This window comes from Falco peregrinus, chromosome 8, assembly GCF_023634155.1.
Source record: "Falco peregrinus isolate bFalPer1 chromosome 8, bFalPer1.pri, whole genome shotgun sequence".
In the NCBI taxonomy this organism is placed as follows: Eukaryota; Metazoa; Chordata; class Aves; order Falconiformes; family Falconidae; genus Falco; species Falco peregrinus.
In genome coordinates this window covers 65,866,016-65,892,892 of record NC_073728.1, presented here as the reverse complement: position 1 = coordinate 65,892,892, position 26,877 = coordinate 65,866,016, and the positions used below count along the sequence as shown (strand labels likewise).

The window sequence follows — 26,877 nt, the reverse complement described above, 5'->3', positions numbered from 1 at the left end:
AGATGCTCTGTGCCTTGGGTGATAAATGTGTCTGCAGTCCAGCTCCGGAAACAGCGTAGGGGAGGATATGAGCAGCAGAGGATGCATATCCCAGAAACGCTGCGGTGCAATGGCTCCAGAATTCAGTGTGATAAATGTATTTGCCTGTACTGTTGCAGACAATCTGCTTAATGTGGGAAGCAGGGTTTCCTGCAGCACCATATTAGTAGGGAGGGGAAAACCCTGAGAGACAGGAACGGCTGGAGAGAATTAAGCAGGTAAACCCATTACCAGTGACCACTCTTTCTGTGGGGGTTACACTGATGTTTAAGCTGCAGCTTCCTGATGCTCAGTGTCTTGGGAGAAGTAAGAGCTGTGAGTGGGGGCCTCTCCCCGCTCTTGAGGGTCTCGACCAAAAGCTGGGATTAGCAGTTGCCACGAGCTATCCTCGCTCGCCAGAACAAATTGCTGCATGTGCTTAGAAAAAGCCCAACTTGTGCAAACAACTGGCGATGCTTCGAGGGGGAGGTTTGGCAGACCTTTCTCTGGCACATTCCCCTGTTCTCCCCAGCTGGACCTGCACCCTTAAAGTCACAGCTCTTTAATGAACTGATTTACACTGACCAGAAGTTTACCCCAACTCCCTCCATAGCTCAGGAGTGCTGCAGATATGGGCTCTAAAAATGGAGTCACAGCACATGTGGGAATAGATGTGCTGTCCCAAGAGCTTATTTCGGTTAGTGCATCATGATATGGTTTGGCACAACCCATGGCACCTGTGCTTGAGGAAGGCTGAGGAAGGTCTGGGGTGCAGCTGTGGGTGCTGGGGATGGGGTGTGCAGATGGTGGGGGCATGGGCAGTGCTGCTGCATCCCAGAGCCACAGAGAGCTGCAGGGATGAGCATCACCAAGAGCCAGGCTCAGGTTGTGGTGGCCATGGGGGCTCCCTCGGCCCTTGCCAGAGCCTCCGAGGGGATAGTGCTCCATGGCATTGTGGTGCCCTGCGGCCCTGGCCCTGGCCACCCACCACTGCGCTATCCCATGGCTCCCACAGCCTCGAGTGCCCCAAGACGTGTGTGTCCTCCGGCAGCCTTTCTAAAATGCCGACCACAGGAAAAGCAGCAGAAACCCCAGCTTTCCTTTTGCTTAGATTCCCATCAGTTCCCAGAGCTTAATAATAGATTATTTCATACTTCGTTGCTTTGGCTGGGGCTGAGCAGTGTCTTGTGGACGAAGCAGCCCTCTGGGTTAGAGGAAGAGGAAGGAGAAGCCACTTGTGGGATGAGTGTTCTCCCTGTGACCAAACCCTCCCTCGAGGCTTGTCAGGAGCGTAACCCCTTTCTACCCTTCCTGCTTCCCACGGGGGTCCCTTGCCAGCCACGACCCATGTGGGCTGCAGCAGGGGCTCCGTGGGCTGGGAGCAGCACCCGGCACCCCGAGACGGGAGGAGGGGAGAGGGGGGCCCGCGGCTTCCAGGGCCCCTTTAAACTCCCTCCCGCTCCATTTATCAGCCAGATGCAGAGCCAGATGTTGGCCTCTCGGTGTCCACCCGCGGGCAGCAGCAGTGTGGGATGGGCTGAGTGCTCCGACCTGCCCCCCGTCCCCGCCGCTACCGCGCCTCCTCATCGCCACCTCCTGGGCACCCGCAGCACGGGGACATCATCGCCAGGTTCTTGTGCTGCGGGAGAGCCCAGTTCCTGTGTGCCTGGCACCGGGCAATCTGGGGTTCAGTGCTTTTTAAATTTTCTTTATTTTTTGGTGCGTCCACTGCTCCAGCAGCTCTTCCCTGCCCATTCCTGCCAGATCCCACTCAAAAACTGGTGGCAAAACAGAAGCAGCCCAGCCACTTGCCTTTGTGATACTTCCTGGGTTGAAGACATGGAAATGTCCAGGACAATGGATGCGTTGGGCTGGTTCTGTCGGGTGCTCCCCACTGTTCAGGGGCTGTGCTGGGCTGGTAGCTCCTGCAGCCCACTGGCTGACCCTTGCTGCTAGGGCTTCTGCAGCCCTGTGCTGTGCTGAACACTGCAAAGTCAGAGGTCTGGCACCTATGGGAGTAATCTCCCCAGAGACACAGGGAGTGGTGGGCAGGACATCTACTTGCATTTAAAGGGAGCTGGTGATTGACTGCACGGCCACTGGGCCATCTGTCCCATGGAGCGGAGGTGTTGCCCCCCTTTAGCAAACCTGTCATGCACCTGCAGCCAGACACAGCTGGACAGCCCTGCCCTACCCAGCTTTTACCTTTCCTGGGCATTTTCATGTCATATGTGGAAAACACGCGGGAGCCATTAGACCCAGATTTACATTCTTCCCTAATGATGCAGGATAAACAGTTTACAGGAACTAGCAGTTGGGTTTTAAATCCTGCAGTGGACTCATGAGCCAAACAGGTGGAGAGAGTAGACGAGATTCAGAGTCCTCTGCAGCTTGGGGCTCTGCCTGGCTGATGGCATGTTCTCGAGGCTGCAGTCTGTTAAGATGTCTGTGGAGTTTTAGATCGAGCTAACAAGCTCCTGCACCACACAGCTCTGCTGAGATCCGTGGCCTCTTATTGCCCTTCCTGTGTCCTGACCCTTCTGGACTGGGCTGTTGTGGAAACAAAAAGAGCTGAACAGGGATGCCCTCAACCTGAGAGGTTTGATATGGAGGCAAACATATGGCTTTGGAGAGCCCTGGTGAAGTTGTGTGTGCAGATGCCACAGACCTCAGCACTGGGAGAGGGGTTGTCAGATCACATAAGACCCTGCCTTCCCTGCACCACGTCCTCCTTCCGCCTCTTTAGGATGTGGAATTGCAAGATCCTGGCAAGATCTGCTGGAAGACAGTGCCAGATTGTAGCTGAAAAAGGCAGAAATCTAGCCCATCGGATGCCCCTTGGCTGCTGCTAGGTTTGAATACTGTAAATTTTACTGAGCATCTGAATGCCACTGTCCTTTCCCGCCTAGCCATGCCTCCCTAGCTCACCCTGTCATGTCATGCTGCAGCACTTGCTTTTCCATCCTTCCAACACACTCCAGAAACATTGTGCAGCACGCTTGCGCTCACTATACATATTGGGAAAGATCTTCAGGAGTAATGATTTTATTAAATCTTTTAAGTCTTCTCTTCTCCCCCCCCCCTCACCCTAAGGACAGAACTCTCCAAAGCAAGCATGGTTTCTCTGGGTAATGTCATCCTTGCACATTCATCTGTCTGAAGCAATTAGTGTGGCTTCCTTAGGGATTATTTTTCAAAGTGTTGACGTTTTTCCCCAGTTGGGTGTCAGGTGTGTACCTGTGGTGGTCATTTCTGACCAGCAGAAGTCTAACGAGAGGAGTGCCCTGCAGTTAATGAGGTGTTGGAAGACAGCACGACTATATTGGGCATTATGCTTTCCAGCTTTCCAGTTTAATTAGAAACCTGGATCTCCTGGTCATGCATTCATTCATTTTTTGACTTGAGTGACAACCCAGACTTTCACAAGGAATGTGACCACAATGTTTAAGTAAGGGGTTGATGGCACAGCTATCGCTCTGTCTTGCCCAGCTTTGTGTTTGTCATTGGAACATTGTCTGTAGCCTTCCCCAGGTGCTGGACCCGCCAGAGCAGCAGTGCCAGGAGCATTGGCGGTGGATGAGTCCTTCTCTCGTCCTTTCTTCTCCTGCAACTCGTTGGCTAAATCCAGGGTTTTGGCAGATATTCAGTCCTTACTGGACACTGCCAGATACTGGTTTAAATGTCAAACTTCTCAACTCTCATCCGCTGTGATTAAGCAATTACAAGTTCATAGCAGCACAGAAGGTAGAGATGGAGGCGCTCAACCTGCTGAGGGAACCATGTCCCTGCAGGTGTCGGATGCGGGCACACATGACGATGATGATACCCTTATCAGCTGAAGGGTTGCAGGGAGCCATGCATCCACTCCTCGCCCACCATTGGCCTGAACCACCTTTGCTTTACCTCACCATTCAGGTAACTAAAAGCTTGTGTGTGTTTTGTGGTGGCAGCAGAGCTGATGAATTATTGCTTGTTCACCTTTTATAGTGTGATTGTGTAAGCTTGGTATGAATTACATTACATGTGCTTGAATGTGTGAAATAAGGCAACAGTGCAAAACAATGACAGGTGTTTGCCAGTTTAGGGATAACCAGCTAGCTTACCTGTGATATGGTGATATTGAAAAAAAACCCCAAAGTTATCCTACTGCTGTGCTTAATTTTATTTTTTTTGGGGGGGTGGAAGGGTGGGCAGGCGGGAAGGCACCTGTGCAGAGTAGATTTTTTGCAGGCATTGTGTACTTTTAATGAAAATGTTTTAGTTGTTATATACAGTAAAAAACGTGCCTTTTTGGTTGTTGGGAATTATAAGTGAAAACTAGAAGCTGATATTCATAGACCTTCAAGCATTCAGTGTGCACATAGTAAATACCTGCAAGATCATACATCTGATGACCCCATGGGCAGCTGTATGGAAATTTGGCTATGTAAAGGACAAGAAAAGTAGCTGGTATCCTGCAGCCCTCCAGGAGGAGCAGAAATCACCTTTTGACTTGATTTCCATGCTGTTCCCCGAGGTGAGTAACGGCACCAAAGGGCTGTGGCAATGGGTAGGTGCAAGGAAGCTGCCAGGCACTGGCAGGGCTGGTGCCCGCAGGTCCCTGCACTGCTGGGTTCTGCAGCCACAGTGCTGCTGAAGCTGCTGCGTGCTCCTTCCCCACCATGGCTCTGCCATTCTCATACCAGCTCCCTCTTTGCCTGGGAGGACGATTCACCGGGACGATATCAGTGGTAGAGAAAAGATTTCAGAGCCAGAAAGTGCAAAAATTAGCAGAGCAATTCTAGAGTGTGGCTCGTTGCTGCTGCAGTAATATACAAGGCATAGTGCCTTTTATTCCTCCTTCCAAGTAGAGATGGTTTCATCTGAGGCTTGCCAGGAACAGGGAGTGCTTGTTGCCATGTCCCTGTCCTGGATGGCAGGAATGGAAAAAGTGAGCCGGGGAGCCCAGGTGGATGGAAGCCTGAGGCCATGGGAGCTGTGAAGGTGAACTCCAGAGCAAAGCCTGGGGGCTGTGCAAGAAACGTGGACTTTGGGCTCACACCAGTGGGCAAGAGGCTGGGCTGTGGCTCCCCCTCTGTGATGCAGGGCTGATGCCCCAGCTCACCAGCCTAAAGCAGGTTCCCTCCCCAAGAGCTCAGTGCATCAGCTGGTGAGGGCTGTCAGGTCATTTATCATTTATCATTTTTAAGTCAGGATGAGAGAACCGATAAACCTGCGGTGCTGGTTGTGGGGCAGATGACCATCCCTGGTTGTGTTTGCTCAGCACAAAGTGTGTCTCTGCAAACCCTCCCACAGGCACAGCAGTGAGGTGACACACACAGGGGAACGGATCCCAGCAGTACCCCAAGGGACAAGAAAAAATAGATTGCAGTATCTAATTGGCGGATGCTGCCAGCCTTGTCTCGGTCCCCAGAAGGTGCTGTGTGCATGCACACAAGGAGGCTGTGCATAGCCGTCAGAGCCCCAGCTTGGCCCCAGGTTGTGTAAACAGGAAAGTTGTTTGTGTTCTCTCTGCAGAAAGTTTGGTACGGAAACGTGAGCTCTGTTGTTCAGCTCTGAAGTACTCTGTGTAGCTCACCTCTGAGAGAAAAATTTCACTTTGCAAAGCTGGGGAGAGCAGCTGCTCTGATGCTCCTGCCAAATATATACTTCTGCAGTTTCCAAGGGTCTATTATACAAAAATGAAGGTAAAGGAAATTAGATTATCCATCTTTTCCAAACAGGAGTGCTTTTTACCACAGCCACCACTAGTTCAGCAACGTAATGTTTAACTACCTTGTTACACAGTGTACCTAAATGTCTTTTCCGCTCCCCCCCCCCCCCCCCCCCCCCCCGAACAAGGAAAGTCAGGCCGGACAGGCGGGACTGTAGGAAGGGAAGCATTAGGAAGAGCATTTAGGAATCATTAGGTACAATGGCTCTGTGCCTGCCCCAGCCCAGCTTGTGGTCCAGGCTAAAGGAGAAGATAGTTCTCATTCCTCAGCCATGTGAACTGCAGCAAGTCCTGTTTTCCCTGGATTTCTGCTCTCCCCTGCCCTGAATTGCCAAATTGAGATTATTATTGTAGAAACAATAAGGAGTGCACAGGCTGTGGCCATCCATTCTTCCATGCAGTGGGAGCAGCATCATCCACTGTGGCACAGGGTCCCCCAGCTCCCTCTGAGGGATGTCCCTGCTCAGGTGCTGCCACTGGAGTGACTGGCTTTTGTGTCTCATCCTGGGGTGAAGCAGCACCGTGCTCCATTTTCACCCCCTGGAAAGATTTAGACTTTTTTACTTGAGTGCCTCTTAATTTCAGACCAAATATAGCCTGCGGCAATATTTCCTTTCAAACTTTATTGTTCTGCCACTGTACGTGCGTATTTTATTTACAGCCTGAAACCTCAGTCTGAAACCGAACAGAGAACTGAACCGAAGGGGAGTTTCGGCAGTGTTCCCCCTGCTGCGGGACGGGCTGCGCAGCGCTGCTGCAGCTCCAGCCTTGCATAAATGAAGGACTCCTGTGCTTCTACTTCCATGGCTGCTGAATCCGTCCTGTCGACCATGGTACCCCTGGCCATGTCTCCACATACACCTCACCCGCAGCCACAGCTGGGCCATGACAAGTCACATGGATGCAACGGAGTTAAACCTATTCCCAATTTAATTTTTAATGCAGTATCACCAGAAAAGGTTAGTAAAAGGCTTTGGGCTACTCTACACATGAGGAAACTCACTGTATGGTAAAATGCTCTTGCCACCCAGGAAGAAGTGATTAGAGAAGCGCTGACTCAGCAAGGCTTTGCCCCAGCGGTGCCTGGGCTGATCTGTCACCCTGTGCAGCTCGTGCCTGGTCGCTGTAAGTGTCTGCAAGTACCCGAGGTGGATGGGGGCAGACGAGCTGAACCAGGGTAGAGCCTGGCAGTGTGGTGCTCCCATGATGCTCTCACCTGGCAAGGAGAGGCTCCTGAGCTGCTCAGGAGATCTGCTTGTTTCCAGGAGAGGAGAAACCCAGCTTCATGGAGGGTTTGGGAGCCACCAAGGGGCCCCAGCGCCACTTTTAGAGCCCCATTTAGCCGGACACTGGGAATGTGGGTGGAAGCCCCTGGGAATGAGGTGCGATGCACTGCCACCATCATGCAGCCTGTTCCCTGCTGCACCATCACACCCTCAGCATCAGACCTGAGTCACTCCCACTCTGCCCCATCCTCACTGGGACAGCAGTGTCAAGGGGCTTTGGTGCCTAGCATTACTTACAAACAGGTTATAGAAGAGACATATTTACTTAATAAATAAATACAAATAACGTATGGCAGGTACTAGTATGAAATATAGCAATATTCATGTTGTAAGGGAGGCTAAGATGTCTAGAGCTTGGAGCTTTTGGCTGATGCTAGTTTAGCTTAACACACCGAGGACATTGGCAAGTATTTCATCAGGCTGGCACTTGATAACATGACTGATGGTGCAACCTGAAACTGCTTGAAGGGCATATTAGAAGCTACATGCTTAGATGGATGAATACGTTAATACAGAGTATCCAGGGAGGTTTTGCCTTAGAATGACTGGGGACAGTAAAAGCCTCCGTTTTCTGGTAACAGGGTGTCCTTGGGGTGCCCTTGGCCACGTTTCTGGGTGCCTGCCTGGGACAGGTTTGTGTGTGTCCCTGGGAGCTGCAGAGCGGGCACGATATGACCGACAGCTGGCACAGGGCAGGGGGAGGAGGGATTGCTGATGGGCTTTGCAAGGGTGTCAGGGCTTTTCTCCTCATGGCTGCAAAGCCTTGTGCAGAGCAGAGGACCTCTGTTTTGTCTATTTTTGGTAAAGCCATTACCTAAAGCTCGGAGCTCTAACATTTGGCGCTGTCATACTAGCAAAAAGGGAGGTGGGGTCGGGGGAAAGAAGGTGGCAGTGGTTGGGGTTTGGGGTTGTCTTTGAGCTTCTGGGATGGGGCTTAGTCAGCTGAGATGGGCAGTGGGAGGAAAAGGATTGCCTTCTGGCCGTAGTGAGTCCGTGGCCCCAGCTTGCTGTTCCCATTCTTCTTCAGACCTACAAACCAGTTCTTATCCGCGTGCTTTTTGGAGACGTATGTGTTGTAATGGTTTTCTTCAATCCTCTCAAGGAACAGACACTCCTCACCCAGTAACTGCTGAAAGAGAGCCCCAGGTAGTGACAGTGAGATGGGGTGGTGCCATAGTGAGGAGGACATGTGTTCCTAATGCAGCAATCCCAGCTCGGGTGCTCTCTGGCTAGGATGCCACCGCTGAGATCTTTGTGCCCCAGTACAATTCATATTTAAAGCGTGGAGGTAGATAACCTTCATCTAGTCCCCTGGACGACTACTGGAGTAGCTTTTCTGTGACCTGGGCATTTTGGCAGTAACCGAGCCCAGCCCCGTGCTCTGTAAGCTGGTCCTGGTGCTGGCTCCTGCTCTGGCACTAGGCTGTGTGATGGCAGCTGAGGGTTCAGAGCATGAGCACAGGGAACAAAACAGCTCTTTGATGAGGCTAAGCAGCCTGTGACCAAGCTTGTGTTGCACACTTTCCTATAAATGGGACTATTTTCAAAGACCCAGATTATTTTCGGTGACTCTGTGCCCTACAGTTCATGGGCACAGTGGGGTGAGCACAATCCCGCTCACACTGGCACGTTGTGGATGCTGCCACTGCCTCCAGCACAGGGTTTGGTGCAACCAGGATGCAGAGAAAAACATGAGGTCTTTGCTCAGTGGCTGTGGGTCATTGCCTGGGGCTGCTTCCTCTTGCAGCCCTACTAGCAGCTCTGAACTGCCTCGCAAAGCTATGGAGAGGTGGCAGGAGCCAGGCAGAGGTGTGGGCAAGGCGCTGCTGGGTTGGAAGAGCCGGGCTGGAGTTGCACCAGCCCTGCACCCTGCCAGGGACCCTGCCCTGGCCCCATTTACAGAGCTTGCAGCTGCTGAGGGGATAGCAAAGCAGCTGCTGCTCCAGATATGAAACACAATATTTGTCAAGTGTCAGATATGAAACACAGTATTTTTCAAGAGGCAGGGTGGTAAATGGTGTTATTTGGTTATTTATTTATTTATTTTCCCCTAAAATAAAGCCAGATTAAGAGCAGCCATCCAGCTGCCAAAATAATAGACAGAGGCTAATTGTTGCTTGTGGTTTGCATTACTCAGAGCTATGAGATTTCTGCAAACCTCAAACCCTCTCCATGTCTGGTCCCACATAAACCTCTGACTTACCGAGCCATAAAGTAGCCCGTTGGTGTCCATCGCCAGGTACTGCCCAGACTGGGTGCTCTTTATATACACCTCTCCCACGCTTTCCGCACTTAGCTGGAGTTGAACTGAAAGTAAAAATAAAACAAGAACAACAGAAATGAAAGTAGGAAAAAGGAAAGAAAATAAAAAGAGGTTCTCAGAGATAATGTCCAAGGTGCTAGGAGAGTTAGCAGGGTATTTGTTCTGAAGCCTGGCTTACAAAGAGTGTATAGGAAACAGTACAGCATGTAATAGAAATGTCTCCTTATACCCTCTCCATCAAAGAAACCCCACAGCTGTGCTTTAGGAACCAAAGACCAATATTTGCATTGTTTTACATCAAAGGAAGGGCAGCCTTTTGGTTAAGATGCTGGAAGGGGACACAGGAGAGTGGGGGTTTAATTCTGGCTCTACTTTACAAATTTCTCATGTGGTTTTGACAAGACACTTAAGGGGTGACATATGAAGAAGTATTTCAAGAGTGGAAGTAGGGACAGGCAGACTTTAGAAGCCTGTGTTGCAAAACCCCGATCCAAAGCATCCCATCCAGTAGTGTGCCATGGCTGGCTTTATCCAGCATGTCATAGATGGATAGCAGAGAAACAGAAAGGGATGATCTTCATCCTAAAAAAAATACATCCTGTAGGTAGCCATGAGCCACATCCTACGTTGTTCTGGTTTGCGGCACTAATGTGAATTTGGTACTAAACCAAGACTGAGCCTGCCAGCACACAGGCTGGGGGGGGATGATGGGTTCGTGGTGATGCTGTGTCAGTTCATGCAGCCCGCCAGGCACCCACTTTCCGTCCCTGCTACTTATGCCAGACCTCAACTAGAAACTCCAGGGCAAAAGAGCTCCTTATTCATCTTGTGCTGCAGCTGCAGGCTGGCATGTCTGGGCCACCTCTGGTCAGCAACCTGTACCTAACACAGCAGATTTAACCCTTCTATTTGCCTGGTAACTTTCCCCCCACCCTGTGCGTTCCTTTTTTTCTTTCTTTGCTAATTACAGGAGTCTCAGAAAATTATTAAAACTTGGCTCAGGTTCTTGTTCAATGTATTTATCAGGAAGAGGCCATTTGGTTGGAGAGCAGCTTTGGGATGACAGCTCTCTAGCCCAGTGTGCTCAGAGTGGACCCCATGCTGCTGTCATGGGTTGGCAGTTAAACTGAAGACTGAGCAACTATCGGCCCCACTGGCACGTGCGGAGGGCTGCAATTATAATTTGCGTGACTTGCAAAATCCAGCTCCTCCACATGATCATTCCCATCTCCCAGTGAGCTTTTTTTTCCTGAGCTTTTACTGTAGAGATCTATAACAAAAATATTTAGGCTGGTTTGAATGAAGTATGAATGGATGCCTCAGCTCCAGCTCTTTCCTTCCTCTTTAGATTTATTTTATTTTATCCTTATTTGGATGAAGTAGAAGGTAATATTACCTCTTGGTATGGCAGAAGCCCCAGTCCCAGTAAAATCTTTGCTGTAGTAGTTCACATTCTTCATTTTTTGGCTTTCCTGCTCAGTAAATGACGGTTAATTAGTAAATTGCGTGGGTGCAGATTTGCAGTAATATGCAGTCCTGTGCTTGCTTGGTTCAGGCTGGGAGCTGGCAGCTGGCAAACCCTGCTGTGGGAGAGCCCCCAGCCCGCCTTCATTCCCTGTGGTGCTGCAGCCCCAGGACATGGTCAAGAAGTCCAGCCAGGGAAAGAGGGGAACGAGCTAAAAATGATTATACTGTCCTAAAAACTGCCACCAAGAGAAGGGAGCAGGGGAACCTTCCAGCTGCCAATAGGAATGTTAAGGTCTCTGGCTGCAGAGGGAAGGAGAATGGTGGGTCTAGAGGAAAGAGCTCATGCACAGATTCTTGTGGTTTTTACAGCTCTGTGCAGATATCTCCTTCCATGATGTAGTGGGATGAAACAGAGAAGGCTGTTTGTGGAAACGAGCGTGGGCTTCACCCTTGAGGGTCTGCAATTTCCTGGTAAGTTTTCTTTTCATTTCATGGCGCAAACTCAAGATGCCCACAGACGGTAGCAAAGGACACAGTGAGGGGATCCTCACATAGGGCTAGGAGACAAGGTCTTGGAGCAAGTGACTTCTGTTCTCCTTAGTGACCCGCCTTGATTCTGGGGCTGGCACCTGGCAAGGCGATTTAAGACAAAAACATGAATTCTTGATATTTGTCTGGTATAAAATGCATGTGGGCAGGGGCAGTTTGCAAAGCACCAATGCAGGCTCTAATGCAGCTGCGCATGCTGGCTTTCTGGTTGAGCTGTGGGTGCTCCTGTGCCTCATCCCTCCCAGGGGACCTCTCTCCGCTGTCACTCCTGGGTTTCCCATATGGATCTGGCTTGCTCCATGCTGGCTGATGCTTGCCCCATGGTATCCCATGGTGCCGTTCACGTGCCAGGGAGTGGTGCTGAGCAGCTCTGGCATTTTCCAGGTGCAGGGGCAGGACTGTGGGCAGCTGTTGGTGCTCAGAGGCAGGGTACCTTGCCAGTAGGGTTGTTCCACTGGCATGCAGCCCTTCCAGGAGTTTCCTCTGTAAATATTTGTACATCAGGATATCTAAGTTTACAAGATCATTTACAGGAGGTTCCTTTTTGGCAGAGATTTCCAAACAGATGGCCCCAGGCCAGCAGTGGCAAAGTGTGAGTGTGCTGGGGCACAGTGGGTGTCATGTGCAGGAATGCTACCTGCAGTTGCTGCCCGTGCACATGGTGTGGCTGCAGGGACCAGCAGCTGGAGGGGAAATGCGTGCTCCCAAGTGGTGGCTTACTTTGCTGGAGGGAAAAAGTCTGGGCGGTGTGGCAGCATCCATGCTGTGAGATAATGGGCTCAAGGCTGGAGCACAGAGGCTTGGACACTTGTGTCCTTCATAGCATCCTGTGTCTCAGGAGATCCTGCCTTGCCACTGGCTCTGCAAACCTGTGCTGAGCTCCCCAGGAACATGGGCATCTGCATCCCCATTCTGACTCCAGCAAAATCTTAGCTCTGGCAAAATGCTGCACAGACTCTGGCTGAATTCATATAACCTCTCCAGCTGCTGGCCTGTGGGTCCTGTGAGCCTGGTCCTGTCTTCTGCAGAGCCTTTAGGTGAGCATCCTTGTCTGCCTCTTGCAGGGGTTTGGGAAGGGTTACGTGCCTGATTTATTCCGGGCTGGAGGCTGCCTGCCCTGCACTGTGTTTGTCCAGCCTTTGTGAGCTCATCCTTGCCTGTCCCCTAGCACTACAGCGTGCTGTGCGAGTGGTGGGGAAACAGTGTTTATAAATAAAACTCTGCAATAAATTGCATTTCATTAAAACAACAATAACAAGAAGAAAGGTTAGGTTTGGGGGAGAAAGCCACATGTACGCTTGTGGTTTAAAGAAAATAAAAGTGCTTTTCTTAGCACTTTGTAAGGCAGACTCGGCTCCTTCTAACCATATAGGAGCCTGGCAGGTCCCAGTTATATTCCAGTAAATGTTCAGGATATGGTGTGCCTGGAGGTTTCTGCCGGGAACTGAGAGCTCCAGCATGTAGTGGTGGGGAAGCACCCGGCCCCGCTGCCTGCAGAGCCCTGCAGGGACCTTTGCTGCACTGCTGGTTCAGCTCTCCTCAGGCATTGGTTTAAAAAAATTCCTCTCAGGAATTCTGGAAGTGCAAGAGCCCTAAAAGCTTAAAACTTCCCAACCGATTCCTTGGACTTTGTGTCTTTGTCCTTACACAGCCATTTTCTCTTTTATGAGTGTGGTTTGCGGGGGGTGTTGCTCTGTGCAGCTCCACCGGTCACTGCTGACAGCCTGGCCGAGCTCAGTGGGGAGAGGTGCCAAGGGCAAGGGTTTGCTTGGTGTCAGGGCCAGGTGTGCAGCCCTTGTCTGACAGCTTTGTGGGGTTTGGTTCAAAGAGAGCCTCAGCACCACTGTTGGCTCTGGTCATGTGAGTTGCTGGCAGGGAGAGAGCTCTTGATGCCTCTGGTGACATGGACAACTACCGAATAGGACAAACATGCACCTTTCCTTGCTGTACAGGATGATATTATTTATTTTTTATATTAAGGTTTGCCCTATGTCAGATAGTCTGCAGCACTTTATAGTGGCATTTACAAAAATGGCACTTCTTGGCGAGCAAGCCCCGTCAGCTTCCTAGGGTAAACTGATGCCAGTTACGGAGAAGGATCACGCTCCTAGAAAGTCAGTGGGATGTGCAAATGGTAGGACAAGTGTTGGCATCTGCGTGGGCAGTTCATCCTAGCAGCAGATCCCCAGTGTCCCACAGGCTGGAGCTGCTGGCATCTTCAACTGCAGGGAATGGAGACAAGCAAGAGGAGATTCCAGCCACAGATGGCCTGTTAAATCTCTGTGACACATGGATACGTGTAAGTTGTATTGAAGCATGCATTAAGCCATACTTGTTTTCAGAAAAAAAGTGAATGGTAACACGTCTACATTTCTAAAGCCATGTCACAAAATAACTGTCTTTCAGCAGATTCTTGCCTCTGTTGGGCTTTTGTATCCTGCAGGAATTTAATTTGCTGCATAAGGGGAGAGGGAAGTTCCCCAGAGGCAAAGGGATACTGTGTGCAGAACAAACAGATAAAATCCATTCTGCACGCAGAGGAATCTGGGCTCGACCTTCCGCTCTGGCTGACAACTTGATGTACAAAGCTGTACAGCCACTGTGCACAGCTGGGAAACACTGCATCAGCACAGCCCCGCTGTTGTGCTGAACCTTCTAACCCAGAGCGAATGCATAGGGTTAGAATCCATAGAATTGTGTGTGATAGCTGCATGTGTGTAGGATATGAGGCTGCCTTTCCTTTTTTTCCAGCTGCCAGCTTGCCGCATAAGCCAGCCATGCTGCTGTTATCACTGTGGTCCTGTGTATCTGCCTGCCTGCGATTATGTTGATGACCAGTTTCAGATTTAATATGCAAATAATGTGAAATAGCATACATAATGTGCCTCCCTGGGCTCTGTGTACAGGCTATAGGTGTGTTTGGTGTGTGTGCTGACTCCTGGAAGGTGTGTTGCCACCAGCAGGAAAGAGAGCTTGGTACAGAGCCCAGTTTCCCCAGTTCCCCCCTTCTTGGCTGATAAAATCATAGGAGTGAGCAGGCATGCGAAGAAGCCCCGTCGGGTTTGCTTACTGTGCTGATCGCTTCGGTCCCTGGTCCCATCCACTTTGCCATCTGGCAGGATCCGTAGGAAGTGGCCCCCGTTGCTGCAGTATAGGAGTTTGGGTTTCTTGTAGTTCCCTGGGGGTAGGTTGAACTTTTCGGTCAGGGCGGTGAAAGTGGTGATTTCCCCCTCAGCCATCTCTCAGCCTCTCCCGGTGGCCAGGCTGCAAGAGATGTGGTGGCGTATGGCAGGGGCTGCAGCACCAAGTGCTTGGCACATGCTGCTTCTGCCAAGCTTTTAAAGGGAGGGGAGGGAGCCTGGGGGTCCCCAGCTGTACCCGGGCTGGCTGCTGGGCACGTGATTCACACCACGGCTGATGGCCCTGGCAGTGACACAGCTCGAAAGGTGGTGCACCTCCAGCGTGGGAGGTGCAGGGGGGGGTGTCTCCTCACTGGGTGTAGGTGGGTGGTAGGAACTCTGTCCTTTTAATTTTATCTAAAGTAAATTCTGTTTTCTTTCTGCTTGATGTACGTACTGAAATTATACGCTAAAAAAAAAAGTTTGAAAAACACCCAGTGTCTGATTGAAACCCACAAGAGGCAGGAAGGGAGCCCAGGTTAATAACTCTCTCCAATATTATAACTTTCAAACATGATTATGACTAGGAATTGCAATACATACCGCATGCCAGATAGCAAATACTACTTTGTGTCTTTGGCACTCTGTATCTCACCTGGCCAAGGCACACACATGCTGGAGATCAGAATAAATGTTAGATATTGTGGGAGATGAGCAGGGAAGCAGGAGGCTTTCATTGCCTGGGCAGCAAGCAGGTGATTTACCCATATACTGATTAATGGTATATGGAAAAAAAGGAACTTTGAGCATAGATTATACCGTGTTTGTGCACCCTTGCATCTCCATAAAAGTGGTTAAAAGGGAAAGGCAAAGCTCTGGCTGATGCTAAAGGGTGTAACTGGGCCTGGGGCACTACCAGCTGCTCAGAAGCAACAAGCATCACCTTGTGAAAGTGCTCCTTCTTGCAGGGCTCCTCTGCTGTCCCGGGGGACTGGGGAAACGCACACAGATCACACTGAAACTCATTTTGCAAGACACCATTTGGGCACGATCCCTGTTTAATTAAGCAGACACCGTGCCAAAACCTGAAGGCGTCACCAGACCAGTAAGAGAAGGGTGCTGTGAATGTCGGAGGGTGAGAACTGCCATTGCGGCCGTGGCCATGGAATCAGGAGGTGCCATGGCCAGGTACGGGTGTGGACCAGAGTCCCACGTGTATTCCAGGTATATTCAGATTTATCTGAGTGTTTCTAGCCTTGAAACTTAATTTAAAATCTCCCATGGATATTCTGTCTTTCATATACCAAGTTCTATAGTGCTTGTAGGGAAGGGGATTTATGAACAGAACAAGACAGGGCACAGCATAAATTAAATTTAGATACAGGAAATTACTTTAAATGTTTTGTATTCCCATAGCTATATTATGGAAAATATTATACCATCACTGTTTATATATATTTATAGGTTGTAAAAGTGTCTCTTTAGCACCAAATTGTGCTGCTGGTACACTGGGATGGAGCCAGTATCATACTGTGTGGGTTTGCTGTGGTACTTAAAAGAGCAACTTGGGAGATATTGAGGACTGCGACTCTCTGCAATACACACATGCATGTATACATGTAATTTCTAAACATTTGGCTGTAAACTCTCAAGTATTTAAATTTGCAAATGCAGCTGCATGGAGGGGAAGCTACTTCTTCAAGTGGATCCCAAAAGCCTGCAGAAGATGAGAATTTCTGCAAGCTGGATTGCTAAAATCTGAAACCTTGGAAATAGAGACTTCATCGCTGTTGCTGACAACACACCCAGCCATTGCAGCCAGCTTTGGTTAGTACAGAGACTTCATCCCTCACTCTCGGACATGTTCCTTCGGGATGTCTATCAGAACAGAGAGATTTCCTAGGAGAGGAAAGCATGACTGTAAAGAAGAAAAGTATTCCCTGCCATCCCAGGCCTCTGTTCCTTCTGGTAGCTGTTGGTTCACAACAGCTTCTCTTTCCTCCTGCCCATCAGCCTGGGTTTTGCTGCAAATAGAGGTATTAAATCTACAACAGCTGAATACAAAGTCAAAATGCAGGTACAAATTATTTTAAACTTTTCCCCGCTGCCCTCTCTCCAGAACTATTTTCATCTTAAGTCACGTTTGCTGGACTGACGCCTACCAAGTGTTATTTTACCAACCCAGCGCCTCCTCAGCTATATGTTGTTTTGCACTGAAGGCTGTTTTAGTTCTCATCTAGGTTCAAAACTTGTCCCTTGGCCAGTTCCTCACCATAATACCATGCACCTCCCCAAAGCTCGCTTTTGCTCTGGAGCTATTTGATAAGCCCAAAGTATCAACTTTTTCCCCAGAGAGTCAGACCAAGTTTTACAACCGCCTCTCTCGATGCCCTTGCCCCTGAATCTCACATAAGCCGCGTCCCTCTCAGCACTGGTGTGTTCAGACTGTGCCTGTTTGGAAGCTGCAAAGTTTCACAGATTCCTCCTTTGACACAGACTGGTTTTTGGGAAGTGCTTTCTGCAAGTGATAACGCGGGCTAGCCCCGGTATCCTGTGATGAGGTTGGTGAAGCAACCCACAAGAGCCAAGCAGCTTTATGGTGCCTGGTGGCTTTCCAAAGCAGGCAAGACACTAACTAAGTATAGCTTTGAAATCTTTTCTTGTGGTTGTTCAGTTTTCAATGCCAACTGTCTGCCAAGATTTCGCTGAACGAAAGCTTTCAAGTCATTCAACATGGTACACAAGGCTCTAGTGCTTTACTGAGCATTAATCAAGATCAGTGGCATTGTGTAATTCCCTGGAACTAAAGCTTTTCTTGAACCTTTATCTGAGGGTAAAAGGCACTTGGGAATCTCCTGGGTTGATGAGATGGAAGTGAGAAACAAATATCCCAAAGCCAAAAGCTCAGATCAGGGTCTTGGCAAACTGAAAGCTGAGCCAGCACAAGTGAGGAGCAGGCTGGGATGCTGTCCTTGGTCACCTGAAGGTCTGTGCGTTCAAGGGCTTCTAGGGATACCTTTAAGAGAGCAGCTTGACTGGCGACGGCTTCTTCATTTTCATGTATTTCCTTTAAGGGTGTTTTGCTATTTTTAGGATTAATGCAGTGTTCACCAGCTGCCTTTGACTCCACAAGAGGAGCTGGATAAACACTATTTTCCACTCCAGTTGTCTCTCCTTGCCTAAATACTGCTGCTTTTCTCATACTTCTTTGACCGTGGAGTTGATACTTTATACACACCACCACTCATGGCCCTACTATTATACTTTTGGCAGGAACACATTAGGTTTTTATGGGAATTAAAAAGCATGACAGAGAGAACCTGAACCAAAGACAACATAAAGGGCCTTATTTCTTTCGGTAGAAGCCCAACAAAATTATTCAATAGCTCAAAGCAGAACAGAAAGCTATCTCCAAGATGCTAAGCTGAGAGGCACCACACTCCAGCAGTTATTTGGTGCCCTGTGAAGAAAGGAAAATATTCCAAGAGGTGGTTGCTCTAAGAGGGGGGGTGGCTGCTGCCAAGCAGTTGACGCTGCCAGTTGCACTAGGGTGGTAAGTTGGAGCCCAAGTTGGAGAGTGTTTGTCCAAGTGTTTGTGTTCATGGCTCTCGTCTTTCCTCCTACTCCTGCATAACATGCTCACCCACTTCTTTGTGGGCTTCGCCGTGCTGTGTTGCCTAAGAAGAAACCACCACTGAGAATGACCATCACTGAGAGCTGGAGCCAGGGCCCCTGCTCCAGGGTAGCCCTAGCTCTATGTGCAGACACAGGGAGCTGAGGAACCTGCCAGCAGCCCACTGGCACTCAGCTCTTCCTCCTGGGCTGTGGGAGGAGAACCCCAAAAGATAAGAAATAGCTTTCTGAAGAATAAAAAGGACTTAAAAAGAGTTTTAAACCCAAATATTAATTTTAACCAGGTCCTGCTGAACTTTGGTGGGCTGGAGCACTGCAGCATGTTGCCCCTTGCAGCAGCGAGGAGAGACGAGCCCAGCACAGGACCAGAATAGCTGTGAAATTCTGAGAAGTTTGGGTTTGGTTCCAAACTTTATCACTGACTGCTACAGCAGCCAAACCAGTGGCTTTGATGTGAAATCCCAAACTCTGCAAGCATCTGAGTCTGAACATCGAGGACTGGTTACACTGCCAGGCAAACTCTGTGTGAGCTGCAAAATAACAGCTCGTGCTGGGGGCCGTGGAAAAAGGAGTGAGGGCCTTTCCCCTTCCATTTTAAAATCAATGCAGAATTCACTGGACAGTACTTTTCTCCCCTTTGCTTGTGGTGTTGATGAGAGTTTGGCAGCTTAGGGGGTTGCTAATGGTCCGAAATCTTTTTGCATGTCTAGATTGTCAGGTCACACTAGGACCAGGCTGTTTGTGGCTTCAAGAGTACTTTCATGGCTCTTCTGTGGCTCCTGTGGCACAAATTTAATGGCCAGCTAAGACTAACCTCCCATTGCTACCATTAGTGCCCCAGTTTTTTGGTAGCAGTCTCAGCAGAGGAGCCAAGTGGGGAAGAGCCATGCTGGGTCCCATGGGGCTCCCAGCAGAGCTGGCCACACTCCAGTCAGGTCCCTCTGCATGGGGACTGTCCCTGCAGTGATCCCTGCTCTCCAGGGAACTAACCCCATACCATTTCTGGCCACCCCTCTGTACACACGTAGTAGCTGGAGACCACCAGGATGGCAAACTGTTGCTTCTCAGCTGGGAGATGAGCATCTTCCACTACCAGTCATGCTCGTTAGTAACTTAATGAGCTGTCTGGTCAGAGACTGCAGAGGTTACCTGGACCAGTGTGGTGACAACTGTGAGTAGACAGAGTCCCTTACTGTGTTACTAAAATTTCTCTGCCTGTTTTTCTTCCCTGTTCATCTCTCCAACACCTCCTCTCTGCTCCTTTTTCTTTAGACTCCTCTTGACTTACTTGAAGAGATCCATTTTCTTGAGATCAGTTGCAGGAATTTTGCATGTTCATGAAAGCACATTGCACCAGAGGCTGGTGGACCTCAGTGTGGTGTCCACAGCTGAGCACGCTGGATTGTCAGCACAACCTCTCCACAACCACTGATGCCCAAATGATGCTTCTGTCCCACAGGTGGGCCCTGCAACCATGACATGACCAGCTAAGGTGAGCCTATTTTTTTTTTTTTTCCTGAAGTATAAAATACCTAGCTACGACACGGAGGAAACCAGAAGTATCTCACCTACTATGGGTTAAAATTCAGGTTGACTCAAATACGTTAAAATTGTCCTTGGCTTTGGATGCAATTCTTTATATAGGATTGGAAAAAAATGTTCTGGATGGCCTCTGTTAAGCACCCCTTCAGAACAAGGTGGACGTGTTGATAAAAAGTGGAATTAATCACAACTATCACTTAGATGATGAGCTGAAGATCATACAGAAAACTCCAAACAGGTGAGAAGCCAGCTAGACCCAGGATTCTTAAGGTTTTGTCTGACATCAGTGTCTCCTGAATCAGCCTCTGGTGAATTCATTGGAAACACTCCAGTTGGTTTCACTTTGGAAAGTGTTGTTTTCTCCGTTAAAGCAGAAATCATGTTTCTTCCAGGGTGTGTGACTCAGCTGTGCTCAGACAGCACTGCCTCTTGATGTGCTCATTTCTTATTCCCCCTTTTGACTGCAGCCACCTGGAATGGGCAGGCGCTTCCCAGGCAGTTGAGACACTGCATACGGGAATGGAAAACAGAACAGGTAGAATATTTTTAAGGAATTCAGACTCTGGCTTTCCTCCAGGGGAAACAGCCTCAAGTTGTGCCAGGGGAGGTTTAGATGGATGTTAGGAACAATTTCTTCCCCAGAAGGGTTGTCCAGCACTGGGACAGGTTAACCAGGGATGTGGTGGAGTCACCATCCCTGGAGGGATTTAACAGACATGTAGATGTGGCACTAAGGGCCATAGTTTAGTGGTGGGCCTGGCAGTACTGGGTTAATAGTTGGACTCATATGATCTTAAAGGTCTTTCCCAACCTAAACAACGATTCTATGATTGCCTGTCCTGAGGGGTTCCTGAAGAACCCTTGCTTAGCGTGGTGGGCTGACAGGTACCACTTCAGGGCAACTGAGAACTACCTTAACATGCAGACTAAAAATCTCTTAGATAAACAGGGATTTTATTCATCGTAAATTTTAGTGATGCATTGCATGGGATGGATTTCCTCACCCAGGAATGGATTAGAGATCAGCAAGAGGTTTCCCCATGCACCGGTTGCTCCAGGAGCTGCAGCACAGTGAGTCTGGGATTATCGTCAGCATAGGCAGCCTGCAAGGGCTCTGCCTTCCCTTTGAAGGGCTGGCAGTGCAAGGCACGGCTCAGATTCTTTGGACTATGGATCCTCTTAGAAGGACTTAATAAATGATTAGGCAAAACATATGATAAGTATGTAATAAATCATTTTTTGTTAATCAGCAGAATGCATTGGCTTGTTTCTAGTCAGTGTTTATGGCAAGGTGATTTTATCTCTAGCAATATGATTAACTGCTTAATGAAAATATATTTATCAGTCAGGTTTTACCCCTTATAAGTGGAGTATGTGGTATAAAGTGTGACCAAGACTGTAGAAATTAATTTAACTAATGCCTGCTGTCATCATCTGCTCTCCACCAGAAAACACAGTCATTCTGGTTAGGTCACAATGGCTTTTTGTTAGCAAACCCTGCACCCCTCGCACCTCGGCAGACCCTGCGGATGCTGTGGCACTGCTGTGGTGCCGGCAAGGAGCTCTGCCCAGCCCAAGGCTGCCTCTGTACTGCACTGGAGGGACGTGAGTTCAGTCAGGCTGGATTTCGCCATTTTATGCCATCCTAGCCCTAATTTTGCTCCTGTCTCATCTTTCTGCACAGCAGAGAGGGGTGTGGGGATGTGTGCCCATCTCAGGGGAAGAGCCACATGGGTGAGGACCTCCCTGCATGAGGGCCTGCAACAGCTGACTGTTTTGCTTCAAAGCCACGCGTGACTTCCATGAGGCTTTGAGGCTGGGACATCCTAGCCGCTTCATCAAGCTGGGACATCCAGTGCAACATCTCAGCAAACTGGTGGCATCCATGGGGAGATGGGAAAACAAAGCGATGATCCACTTTCTAATTATCTTCCAGCTTCTCCCACCTCCCCACCCACCTTTTGCAATCTGATGATTAACTTAATTACAGTTCCAGCTCAGGACTCAATCCCGCCTGAGAGCAGGAGCCTTGCCAGGAATGTCTTGCCCCATGTGTCCTTTGTGAGTCCAGACCAAGACCACAGACATGTACAGGAGTAACACTGGCTGCAGAAGCAAATCCCGTTGCCTCATATAGGAGATCTAAGCGCCATGTCCCATTGCAAGCCAGATGCGTGGGACCTGCTTTATGGAAAGAACACATTGGACGGAGAATCGCAACAGCTCAGCCTCCAGCCAAGGATGGGGCAGAGGATGAACTGTACCCAGGGGACGAGAGGACACCTCTGGGCTTTGCAGCAGAGGCAATGCAATTGCCGGATTACTGGGAGGAGCGCAGGGGTGGCTGTGGCCCCACTGCCTGGTCCCTGGCTCCCTCCTTCCCCAGGCAGAGAGCTCACCTTTATTTTAAGACCTCATTCACAGTGTTTGCTGGTGAGGCCAGCCCGGCCAACGCAGGCGTATGCTTTCGCTGCAGAGCACTTGGCACTGGAGCTGCAGCTCTTCCCTGGGAACCAGGGTCTGAGCAAGGACCGTGGCTCCAGGGTTGGGCTGGCAGGGCCAAAGCTGTGGCCATGACCATTGTGTCAGGTCTGGTGGGGGGTGACAGCCTGGGGTGCAGCTGCACCCAGTGTTTATCCCCTCATCCCAGGGGATTCACTGTGGGCACGTCTTGCTCTGCTGCCCCACTAGCACTGCAAGAAGTGTCCTAATCTCAAAAGGCAATTAGTGGAGTAACTCCAAGGGCTTCCCTTTCCCTCCAGGAGATAGTGTGCATTGCCAACCTTTTACAAACACCCTTTCCCCCTCTCAGGCTCACATTGTGACCAACATAAAGCATTGTCCCTTCTCCCTGCAGTGCTGCCTCCCAGCACCTCCCTCGTGCAGACTGAGATGCGCCGGCACATGGAACTGGCTGGGAGCAACCACTAACGTGTTACAAGTTGCACCGTCCTCATGGTCTCCTCTCTGGCACCCCAGAAGGATGGCTCTGGGCTGCTGAGGACCCAGGGACAATGCTGGGTGCAGGCACCTTGTTTTGGATATTTGCTACCAGCCAGCAGGTGGTTAGCTGCAGGGTGTGCACCTCTCCTCCATGGGTCTGCCTGTGCTTTGATTTCCAGGGGAAAAGCATCTGGAAGGAGTGGAAACCACAAGGGATGCTGTAAAAATGAATCAATTATGGCTGAAATGTTTTGTGATGGAAATCCTTCTGGGCTGGGGGCACTCGGCATGGCCATGGTGATGTAATCTTCTGCCTCGGCTCCTTGCTCAGCAGCCCCCAGGTGTGGAGGGGGTCCCTGCAGCGGGCACCCCATCTACACCCCGCTCAGTACCCACTGCCCAGTTCCTGGCAGGCAGGGAGGTTAAGCTGGGTGACACTTCACCTGGCTTGCAAATGTTACTGTCCCCCCTGCCACCCACCCCCAGTGTCTGTGCAGGACACTGGGCAAAATGTCAGACCACAAAGCGGGAGTGCCCAGGCTGTCTGGGCTCGCGCTGTAGGTGTGGCTCCTACCCGCAGCCACCAGCTCCTGCCCCATGTGCCCACAGATGGATGGACAGATGGATGACAGTGCCAGCCACCACCGATCCTGGCCACAGGCTGGCTTCTCATGGTTTTGTTTTCCTGTTCTGGTTATGGGTGCTTTTCTCCAGCTCTCCTCCCTTCTCTCTGCCTCTTGGAGCATTTTGATATGGGAGATGCAAACGTGAAGCTGCTTGCAGTGGAGAGCTACTCTGTTTGCATGCTGGCTCTGCCTGGTGAAACCAGCGGCTGATGCCACATGACAGACTAGCCCCAAAATTTTACTCTGTGCAATAAAGCTCTTATGCCCAGGGGCTGATCTGTTTCTCCTCTTTGCAGCATGTCCCATCTGAGCCCTCTGGTCCCACCCCAAGCAAAACCTCCTGCTGATGGTCCCATTTCAGGTACATGCCTGGTCACCCTCTCTCAGCCACAAGGCCATGCCAATCTCTCAGCGCTCAGATGGGTCCGAAATCTCAGTACGCTGTTGCTAATAAGGCATGAAGCTCAAATTGGGACCTAAAAGTAGGAATTTTCACATGGTGTCAGATGCAACACTTCTTGCAGCTGGCCCTCTGAAGGGTGGCCAAGTTCAATCAAGGGTTGGCTCAAGCTTCAAAACTGGGATATGAGTTTGGGTTCAGACTTTATGCCATGTTGTTCCCCAAAGCAGAAGAGGATGTTGGAATTGAGGGTTTCATCTCTAGGCCAAGTGAAACCCCACATCCATCCTCATGGTTAACCATTAGTAGACATATCATCACTCAGAAATCGAGCTTCCTCCAGCATAATCTCAGTCTTGGTTGTTCCAAGGAAAATCACTTGGGTTTTGGGTTTACCGTAAGCTCAGCAGTGATTTACTATGCTGAAAATGGGCAGGGAGTTAATTACATTCATTCTGAAATATTTGTATAAGGACTATATAGCTTGTCTTGTTAAGTTCTAAGAAAAACTGGCTGGAAGAATTCTGTTCTTAATTCTGCTGCTCAAGATCTTATTTTAAATTTAGTACCTAGTAGCTATGGATGCAAACTTCTGGTTTTTTTCTCTGAGCTGCCTGAGGAGACAGCTTGGGCTGTGTTTTCCTGTGCACACTGTTTCTCAGTAACTTTACAATCTCAAGCTTTTGTCACACTGTTATTGCTATTACCAGGAAAATCGTCCAATAAATAATAATTTTCTTATCTGTGTAACTTTAGGGCTGGAGAAAATGCCTTCCCGTGTAAAACTGCAGCGCATAAGAGCATGCAAGGAGAGTTTCAAGTGTAAGACTGGAGCAAGAGAAGCTCAAAGCTGAATATTGGTAAGTGCAGATGAGCAGGTCAGCAAAAAACCCTGGAATAATTAGCGGTGGATAACTAGCCACTGGAGTAAGCTAGTGAGAGAAGCTGTGCATCTCCACCTCTTGCTGTCTGTAGAGCCAGATGGGTCACTTCTTTGTCTTCAGGCAAAAATTGGGAAACTGTCAGTTCCAGGCAGCGGGTGACTCTGGAGGCCCACGGACACTGCTATTTGTCACCCTCATTTGCAGCCTAGAAAGGAGCATGAATCACATGCCGGGATGTGCCAGACCTTGGTAGAAGATACAGCCCTAATTCTGGTCCTCCCTGTCCCAGAAAGGGGCACGTGCATCCATAAAGAGGTGGGCACCAATTTGGTCCTTGCTGTGACACCTGTGAAGAAGGCAGTGTGACCGCAAGCTGCATGTCAGCAGGCAGGAGCAGGCAGCCGCTTCTGCACTGCTCCAAGGAAAACACTGCCCTGCCTCAGACACTGCTGTGGGTTTCCATAATGGTACTCTCAGGGGCAAGGGGGTATTTTTTGAAGGCTATTCTACCCTTTCTGACGTCCATAAACAACAACCAACCATAAAAAGCACATTGCAGCAGAGAAGTCTGCAGTTTTAACTACCTGATGAGACTCAGCTGCTGTAGCAGAGCACTGTCTGCAGAGGTGACACCCACGCTGTTTATTTCCAGCTCCTGAGTGGGCAGTCTAGAGACATGGGGATGTTTGTCGTGCCTGGTGTTTTCACAGCTGGTTTGGGGGAAATCTATGGGATCAGGCTGGCCCACAGGGATGCAGCTGAGGATGCTAGACACAATAGGAGCCAGAAAGATGCCCTGGATCATCTAATTGGAAAAAAAAGCCAAACTACATCAAAAAAATCTAGGATAAAAAAGGCAGCCTTGCGGTTCCCATGGGATGCGAGCATTGCCATCCGGGCTGTGCTGCAGTGGTGCCGGGACACGGGGCTGCTTTACAGGCTGGGAATAGCCAGAGTGCCAGGAGCAGGCTGTAGTAATCTGCCTGCAGGGACTCTGCGTGTTGATGTTAATGTTTCACATGTTTATGGGGTGTCTCCTTCCCAGCACAGTTCATAAGACATTTGTCCTAGCTCAGCTGAATTTTTAAAAAATTATGTAAATGCACCCCTCTATGTGCAACTTTCCCCTTTGAAACCTGGCTGGTCTTAGGGCACAAGCATCCCCTATTCACAGAGCGACATGGGCAGGAAAGGGTTGATCCAAGCTGTGCTCACACAATAACATCCCCCCAAACGCCTGATGCTGCCAGCTGCCTGCCACAGGCAGCAGGAGCTGGTCAGTGAGCCCCGAGGTAAGCTCCGGCTCCGCACCCCAAAAGCAGCCACTTGCAGCAGCCTTGGGCATGCAGCCCCCAGCCTGGAGAGGGGTGAGGGATGCAGCTCAGGAGCAGGGACTGCACCGCACTGTGCCAGCTCCATGGCTTGGGGAAGAGCAGCTGCCATCCCTGCTTGCCCAGCTGGGGATGCCATAGCCAGAACCCTGATGGGTTTTTATCTGTTTCTTACTTGGGAGCCGCACATTCAGCCCCCACGCTGGGGTGCAGGGTCCCCAGGGAGTAAAAGAGCATCCCCTGACTGCCTGCGCCACTCGCTGTGGTTCCTGTGGCAACCGCACAGAATTGTGTCCACATCGGGTTAGGTGTAAACTACAAAACCCCCATTTAGAGTTTGCCAGTTAGTAAACTCTTGCCATCAGTTGAAAGTTTTTTAGAACACCGCGCAGCAAAGGGAATATTAAGGAAGGGGAAGGGAGGGTGATTTACTTGGTGTTAAATACTTGCATTTTATGTCCATGAGTTGACCTGCAATTGAAACACAGATATAAAGGGGGATGGAAATTCCAGTGGAAAATGTACCCAGTTGAGTAGTATTCCTCTGTATACATAAACATGCCCTGTGAGGATGTGTAGCTGTTAGAAAATTAACAAATGACCTCTCTGGGGAAAAAAAAGAATGATCGGAGGAGTGGGTGAAAGGCAGGGCAGCTTTGGGGAGGCTGTGGGAACGGCCCTGTGCGAGGTCCAGGGGCAGTTTGGAAATGCACAGAGGCAACAAGGTGGTCTGTCTCCTGCTTGGATATTGCAGGGATGCAAAAGGCTGCCTGTGCTCACAGCTGCATGCATGCCTTTGTCCCAGGCAGCATGTGGCAGGGGAGATGTGTAGAAAGCAGCCAGGTCATCCAGCACCGAGCTCTGGTGACTGGCACAAGTTTCAGGGGGTTTGTGGCTGCAGGGTCTCTGGTAAATGCAAACGATTTAGATCTGGAGTTCATCTTCTGATCCCTCGCTGAGATTTGTCACGGTAAAGATCTCCCCCTCCTGTCTGCCCAGGCAGTGCGGGATCAGAGCAAACAGTGAAATAACTTGGTCTGGGCTCCTGCTCTTTTTCTCTGACCTGAGCACAGATCAGACAGGCTCAGCGTGCAATTTGGGGG

General features: G+C 49.9%; 2 protein-coding genes and 1 long non-coding RNA gene across 7 annotated transcripts in view; 2 read left to right on the top strand and 1 right to left on the bottom strand.

Annotated features, from left to right (window-relative positions):
* Positions 1–8,251, top strand: part of LOC129784974 (uncharacterized) — a 36,028-nt gene extending 27,777 nt beyond the window's left edge. The window contains exons 6-9 of the long non-coding RNA XR_008748320.1: positions 3,810–3,933; positions 5,536–5,705; positions 6,393–6,690; positions 8,120–8,251. This is a non-coding gene — a long non-coding RNA (uncharacterized LOC129784974). The remainder of the gene's footprint in view (positions 1–3,809; positions 3,934–5,535; positions 5,706–6,392; positions 6,691–8,119) is intronic.
* Positions 6,335–26,877, bottom strand: part of FGF1 (fibroblast growth factor 1) — a 31,942-nt gene continuing 11,399 nt past the window's right edge. For 2 of the 4 annotated variants that reach the window (XM_005233652.3, XM_055811571.1), the window contains exons 2-4: positions 14,367–14,560; positions 9,221–9,324; positions 6,335–8,146 (exon numbers count right to left, since the gene is read on the bottom strand). In XM_005233652.3, coding sequence (XP_005233709.1) covers positions 7,952–8,146; positions 9,221–9,324; positions 14,367–14,535 — 468 coding nt within the window. In that variant the 5' untranslated portion in view covers positions 14,536–14,560 and the 3' untranslated portion in view covers positions 6,335–7,951. Of the gene's footprint in view, positions 8,147–9,220; positions 9,325–13,207; positions 13,577–14,366; positions 14,561–26,877 lie in introns of those variants that run through there. The other 2 variants (XM_055811573.1, XM_055811574.1) reach the window with 2 other exon arrangements.
* Positions 11,117–26,877, top strand: part of ARHGAP26 (Rho GTPase activating protein 26) — a 204,711-nt gene continuing 188,950 nt past the window's right edge. The window contains exons 1-4 of one of the 2 annotated variants that reach the window (XM_027781305.2): positions 11,117–11,218; positions 19,321–19,540; positions 23,456–23,520; positions 24,316–24,419. The gene's annotated coding sequence lies outside the window, so the exon portion shown is untranslated. The remainder of the gene's footprint in view (positions 11,219–19,320; positions 19,541–23,455; positions 23,521–24,315; positions 24,420–26,877) is intronic. The other variant, XM_055811570.1, reaches the window with a different exon arrangement.